The sequence below is a fragment of the Telopea speciosissima genome, chromosome 11 (assembly GCF_018873765.1).
Source record: "Telopea speciosissima isolate NSW1024214 ecotype Mountain lineage chromosome 11, Tspe_v1, whole genome shotgun sequence".
NCBI lineage: Eukaryota > Viridiplantae > Streptophyta > Magnoliopsida > Proteales > Proteaceae > Telopea > Telopea speciosissima.
Genome location: NC_057926.1, coordinates 42,549,779 through 42,557,100, shown reverse-complemented (window position 1 = coordinate 42,557,100; position 7,322 = coordinate 42,549,779). Strand labels below are relative to the sequence as shown.

General features: G+C 37.8%; 1 protein-coding gene across 1 annotated transcript; it reads left to right on the top strand.

Moving 5' to 3' along the window:
- The first annotated feature begins 1,402 nt into the window (after positions 1-1,402).
- On the top strand, positions 1,403-5,027 carry LOC122645135 (LRR receptor-like serine/threonine-protein kinase EFR). Its single transcript, XM_043838478.1, has 6 exons — positions 1,403-1,853; positions 1,949-2,819; positions 2,978-3,042; positions 3,202-3,374; positions 3,480-4,077; positions 4,639-5,027. Exons 1-6 carry the CDS (start codon positions 1,403-1,405, stop codon positions 5,025-5,027), a joined length of 2,547 nt encoding a protein of 848 aa, XP_043694413.1.
- The last annotated feature ends 2,295 nt before the right edge of the window (positions 5,028-7,322 follow it).

Below are 7,322 nucleotides of genomic sequence, written 5' to 3'. Positions count from 1 at the left end.
CAAGTGTAGGGTAGTGATAGTAATTGCCCCTTAGAACCCAGATTGACACACAACTCTTGGAGTCTTGGGATCTCTCAAGTTAAGGGAGGAGACCCACACAGTTACCAAGCTCAAATCCAGGTTTGTGTGATTCTGCTCCCCTACGTCTTTTATTTTTTCTTGGTAGAAATATTCTTTCACGTCATTTCTTTTATTACGGATGAGACAAATTTTGATGCTGCTGCTCTCTCTCTCACTCACGTCACTTTCCTTCTTTAAAGGAGGATGACCTAGGATCCTGATTGTCTAAGGCGCTACGGGCAGAGCGGCCTGAGCGGCGCACAAACAAGGGCCCCTGCAATGACCGCCTTACCTCTGCCCGAGCACCTTGCCAGAGCAGGGGTAAGGCGGTCATTGCAGGGTGCCTTGTTTGTGCATCGCTTAGGCCGCTCTGGGCAGGGCACCGTAGACGATCTGTGTGCCACGTTGCCCCGGTAGTTAGTAATTTGTTAGGAGAAATTGGTAAAAGAAGTTGTGGATACAGTTCTTGATAATAGGATCTGTGGACAACCAATCAGGGGTGATCATAATAAAGCCGTGGATACACTTCTTGATAATGGGATCCGTGACCATAATTTTATTGTGGTATTATAGATGGATATCTTGTCCCGGGTACCCTGATCTTCTACGGCGCCACGGGCAGAGCGGCTTGAGCAGTGCACATACAGGTCGCCTTGCAATGACCGCCTTGCCCCTGCCCAAGCACCTTGCCCGAGCGGGGGTAAGACGGTCATTGCAGGGCACACTGTTTGTACGCTGCTCAGGCCACTCTGGGCAGGACGCCGTAGACGATCTCTGTTGCGTGGAATCTAAGGATTTAAAAATCAGATCCAAATCTGACAGAGGCCGATGCCGATTCTGATTGATTCTCTAAACCGATTCAGCTCGATCAGGCCTAGCTAGTTATTCTATTTTGAAAACTACATATATTAATATTATAAGGTTTGTTAAGATCATCAGGTTTATCCGGATCGTGTTCCGATTCTGAGCTATATATATATATATATATATAACATCCTTAATTATTAAACACTGATCTCGTCTCATGGACTGACTCAGTACCGTAACTATAAGGTAATAAGAAATGAAAGATTTTACTTTTAAGGTCAATTAAGGTTGTTTTGGTGGAATATAATATAATATAATATAATATTATCGTTATTTCTTTCTCTTGCCACGTAGTAGTATATCAATCCTTTTAAATAGCGAGTTGGATACTTCAATTCTCTCAAACACAATAATTCCGAGCTATCATCCTTATTAAACACTACTACTGTTCGATACTGCACTCCTTCAGTTTTTTCTAGTTTTCAATATTCTCCTCCTCCTCCTCCTCTTTGGGAGCAGCAGCTCATTGATGATGATGAGTCTAGCCATAGCAGGGAACAACAACAACAACAACAACTACAACAACGAGACAGATCGATTTGCTTTGCTGGATTTCAAGAAGCAAATTTATGATCCTTATGGAGCACTAAGTTCTTGGAACGATGCCATCCATTTCTGCAACTGGGTTGGGATCACATGTGGCCATCATCACCGACAACGGGTTATCGGTTTGTATTTACGAGGGAAGGGCTTGGGAGGTAACATATCTCCTTCCATAGGGAATCTCTCTTTTCTTCATTCCCTCGACATTGCAAACAATAGCTTCCATGGCAAAATCCCTCATGAGATCGGTAATCTGATTCGACTACAGTTCATTGTTCTTCCTAACAACACCCTCGAAGGAGAACTTCCTACTAGCTTGGCCAACTGCACTCGTCTAAGACAAATTGATTTCTCCTATAACAAACTTGTTGGGAAGATTCCAGGTGAACTATTTACATCTTTGTCAAAGCTGGAGATAATTACTATATATCTTTGTCAAAGCTGGAGATAATTACTATATATGATAATCGTTTAATAGGAGAAATACCAGCTTCTTTAGGGAACATTTCCTCCATCCAAATTATCTCTTTGAATTGGAATACACTGCACGGGAACATTCCAAAATCCTTTGGTCAGCTAACAAACTTATACAGTCTAGGACTTAGTATAAACAACTTATCTGGTATGGTCCCTTTTTCTCTATACAATCTCTCATCTCTTGAAATAATTTCCCTTGCAATCAACCAACTCCATGGGAGCTTTCCACGAGACATAGGCCTCACCCTTCCAAACCTCAAAAGACTAGCAATTGGAGAGAACCTTTTCTCAGGGAGAATTCCAAATTCCTTCTCCAATATTTCAAAACTCGAAGTACTTAGTATCACTGATAATAGTTTTGTTGGACCCGTCCCTAACAACTTAGGAAATCTTCAAAACCTTCAATGGCTCTTTATTGGAGAAAATCAATTTGGAACGGGGGAAGCTGATAATGATTTAGATTTTGTAGATTATTTGGTCAATTGTACAAATCTAAAAATTTTGGACGCAAACACCAATGGTTTTAAGGGTCCTCTTCCCAACATTAAAGCCAATCTCTCAACACAACTCTCAATGCTTCTTTTGGGTCAGAATCAAATATTTGGAACCATTCCTCTTGGGATTGAGAATCTCTCCAACTTGACCATGTTGGCCTTGGAGGAGAACTTTCTTGAAGGTAATATTCCGTTTGTCATAGGGAAGCTTCTGAAGCTACAAAGATTATTCTTCGGTGGAAATAGACTTTCAGGACAGATACCTTCCGCTATAGGCAATCTCACTCTTTTGTATGAACTCCATTTAGAAGAAAACAACTTGAATGGAAGCATTCCTTCCAGCATTGGAAATTGCCACCAGTTACAGTTCCTAACCTTGTTAAAAATAGCCTCCAAGGCCCGATACCTAAACAACTCTTTCTTATTTCCTCCTTCTCAATATCTCTCGACTTATCTTCTAATTCTTTAAACGGTTCCCTACCCATTGAAATCGGTAAATTGAAGAGTCTTTCTACAATAGATATCTCCAAAAACAGATTGTCTGCAGAAATTCCCTCCTCCATTGGTGATTGTAATAGTTTGGAACATCTTTATATGGGAGGTAATTTCTTTGAAGAAAACATTCCTCAATCTCTAACTTTTTTGAAGGGGCTTCAAGATTTAGATCTCTCACACAACAATTTATCAGGGCACATCCTAAAAGATCTAGAAAAACTTTTAGCATTGCAAAGTTTGAATTTATCCTTCAATAATCTTGAAGGGGAGGTACCAACAAAAGGAATCTTCGGAAATGCAAGTGCAATTTTTGTGAATGGAAATGATAAGCTTTGTGGTGGAGTTGCGGAGTTACATCTGCTTGCATGCACAGACCATGGATCTATGAAACGAGAAAAGTCCCATGCTTTTAGAATAGTTTTGGCGATAATCGGTGTGGTTCTTGGTTTTCTTCTGATATCTTCTTTTCTTACTCTCTATTGAATGAGAAGATCAAAAAGTAAAACTCCATCTGCACCATTAATCGGTGAACATTTCTTAAAGCTTTCATACAGAGATCTCTTCCAAGCTACTGGAGGATTTTCTTCAGCTAATTTCATAGGTTCTGGTAGTTTTGACTCTGTATACAAAGGGATTATCGACCAAGATGAAACTATTGTTGCAGTCAAGGTACTCAACCTTCAAAATCCAAGAGTCTACAAAAGCTTTATCGCTGACTGCGAAGCATTAAGAAACATTCGGCATCGAAATCTTGTCAAGATTTTAACTTCTTGTTCAAGTATTGATTCAAAAAGAAAAGATTTCAAAGCCCTTGTTTATGAGTTCATGCCCAATAGGAGTCTAGATGATTGGTTGCACTTGCCGGTGGAGGCACATAATCATTCAAGAAATTTAAACCTTCTTCAAAGATTAAACATCGCAATTGATGTGGCTTCTGATTTAAATTACCTTCATTATAATTGTCATGCTCCAATTGGTCATTGTGACTTGAAGCCAAGCAATGTTCTACTTGACATAGACATGATTGCACATGTCAGTGATTTTGGTTTGGCGAGGCTACTTTTGGAACCTGATGACAATTCATCTGAGACTCAAACTAGCACCATTGGGATAAAAGGATCTATTGGCTATGCTACTCCAGGTAACAAATAAACAATACAATTTTATTTTAAGATATCAATCAATACATTAAATTTGTATTCCATTTTTTCTATCTATTCTAATCATAATCTTTATGTAGGCTATTAAACATGACCCAAATAATGGTTTAGAAAAATGGTCCAGATCTAAAGATCATGTTTATTAGGGTAATACTTCAATCCAACTAGTATTGGATATTCATATCTTGTTCTTAATAGTTGATTGAGTATATAAACACACTTTTCTATCTTAATTAGAGTGGATCATGGTTTTATTCATGTTATTATATTATGATGGTTTTTTATTCATGTTCATTTCAATTAGGAATTCATTATACTACGAACACATTGGATCCTGGTATCTAATTTGACCGAATTTAGATTGAATTCTTCTTAACATTATCAAAATAATCACGATTTTCAAATTGAAGAAATGACAATGTAACTTGCTAATTTAGAATAACGTGTTCACAGTCTTCACATCTCAGACCATAATTTCTATTGTATAAAAAATTATTGCAAATCTCTTATTGTTATACTAACGTGAAGTTTCTAAATTTCAGAATATGGAATGGGTGGAAGGGCAACTATACATGGGGACGTGTTTAGCTATGGGATCCTTTTGTTGGAGATATTCACAGGAAAAAGGCCAACAGATCAGATGTTTACGGATGACTTAAATCTCCATAATTTTGCAAAAGCAGCTTTACCCGCACATGTGATGCAAATTTTAGATCCAACATTCCTATCCAGGGAAAAACAAACTGAAGAAATTGAAGAGGTCGTTACCAATAGGATGGAAGGTCCTAGTCATAGGACAGATCAATTGCAAGATTGCATAACGTCAATAATTGAAATTGCAGTCCAGTGCTCCATGGAATCCCCAAGAGAACGTATGCGCATGAATGATGTCGTGAGGAGATTACATTTAATCAAAGGAAAATTTTCTTGAAGCAAGAATCTATCAATCAATCAGAGCAACTATGCCTAATTGGAAGGTGATTCTGAATTTATTATCTTTGTATTTACTATATTGTCTTTGCCGCTTAATTAATGCTCATGAAAAACTGGGGAAAAGAAAATTCTAGATCATGCAGAAGAAGTAGGTTGATCTAAAAAAAAAACGGAATTGATACCGATATGGATACCGATCGGGGTCGGGCAAGTCACGGCCAATACCGTGACTTTCTCCTGTACGTTTATCTTCCTCCCTTTGCCCTCTCTATCAATCTCTTTGTTTCATCATCCCCATCCATCCATCCATCCATCGTCTTTCTGCCCCCTTCCTCTTTCTGATTGATTTAATCCTTCATAGAGATAATCATTGAATTTTTTAATGCAGCAGAAGACAATACTCGAACATGAATGAAGACCAGTAATTAATGGTTTGGAGAAAGTAACAATGGAATGAAATCCCCAAGCTTCATGGAGCTGTACATGTTATGGCACCTACTCTCTCACAATTTGAAGTTCTTGGACTCAGCTGGCATGGAAGACGTACTCCAGTTTTTTCTTTTCTATTTTGAGAAGTGTACCTGTGGTTGAAGGATTATAGAAGAAATAATAATATTGTAGCAAAAATTGCTTCATTAATATACTTTACGCTGTTATACTTTACCTTATTTGGTATATCTTCTGGTATATATATCTTCTTCATATACTTTACGCTGTTATACTTTACCTTATTTGGTATGGTGACAGTTGCCTTGACATCCAACCGTAACATTGTTGCTGTAATTTCTACGGCATTCTTTGCAATGTGGAACCTCTTCTCCGGATTCATAATTCCAAAATCTGTAAGTTACATCTATGTTTTACCAATCTAAGAGAACAAAAGCACAAAAAATAATAGAAGAAACACAAATTTTTAACTTTTATTTTTATTATAGTTATTTGCAAACGTTTTCATGCACTGCCGTGTATATGCTCAACTGGCATTAAATATGATTAGATTAGTTATTTAATTATGACAAAAGGTTATATGTTTGGCTGTGCATGGTGCACGTTGTTCATACATATAACCTTACGATGGAGACCAATGCCCTATTGAAATACCATACCCCATTATACGACGACTCACGCAATAGCCTGCACGAAATCCGTCCCCTTTAATTATTTATTTTGGTGATTGTGCACGAAATTCCTCTCTTTAATTATTTATGTTTCTATCATTTGATTCTTAACAGAAAATTCCAATGTGGTGGGTTTGGTGTTACTGGATGACCCCTGTTGCTTGGACAATGTATGGATTGGTTGCATCTCAATTTGGAGATATATAGGAAAGGTTGGAAAAAGGGGAGACAGTAGAAGAATTTGTGAAGAACGTACTATTTTGGCTATGAACACAGTTTCCTTGGAGTTGTTGCTGTTGTGATTGTTGGGTTCACCATAATATTTGTTTTCGTATTTGCTGTCTCAATTACGTTGTTCAATTTCCAGAAAAGGTAATTAAGAAGATCTCATACTCTACTGTGGAGAAGCTAAATCAAGCAACAACCTCTAAGTCGGGCATATAAATGTAGCAGATGTAGCATGCACGATCCAAAAAATTTACAGAATAAGTTCCAAGCTCTAAATATTTTCAATTTGGAAAAAATATTGAGATTCTGTTTTTTTCTTTCTTTTGTAATGTTTGTATAATCTTGGCGTTGGAGTGGTGGTTTTTTCCCTGGGTTTTAGAACTGATTCTACCCTACTTGGGTTGTTGTAGAGAGGCATTGTAACCTTATCTGTTGTTTGGGGTTTTGGCTGAAAGTCACCCCATTTATATTATTTATTTGTTCAATAAGGGAAATTTACACATGCCTCCCCTGAGGTATCTGTTAATTACCAATGCATCCATGATGCTTCACTATTTACACGTACCTTCCCTACTTTTCAAAATATTGAATAAGTTAATGTAGTCCATTAATCTGGTATGAAAACGTTAGAATATATCATATATTTATCAAATTGCCCTTCCTGTTAAAATAAACCTTTGCTTCTATTATTTCCCTTATTTCTATTCTTCAAGAACCCTAACGGCAGAGAATCATCCATGGACGCACCGTCTCTCCCATCTCCGGTAAGGAGAAGCCCTAACATGCAACTCATCTTGCCCGCGATGATGACTAACCTTGGCGGGCTAGTAACCCATTATTTTCAGTTCTTTGAGAGAGTTGTCTTGGCATGCAATGGTTAGCTGTGGAGACGAAGGTGAGCAGCAAATGTCTTCACTGTACTGGTCCCAAACTTCCATCAATTTTGG

Coding starts and splice junctions, on each gene's coding strand:
- LOC122645135 (XM_043838478.1), top strand. CDS start 1,403: ATGAGTCTAGCCATAGCAGGGAACAACAACAACAACAACAACTACAAC. Junction 1,854..1,948: donor ACTTGTTGGGAAGATTCCAG/GTGAACTATTTA, acceptor ATCGTTTAATAG/GAGAAATACCAGCTTCTTTA. Junction 3,043..3,201: donor GGAACATCTTTATATGGGAG/GTAATTTCTTTG, acceptor ATAATCTTGAAG/GGGAGGTACCAACAAAAGGA.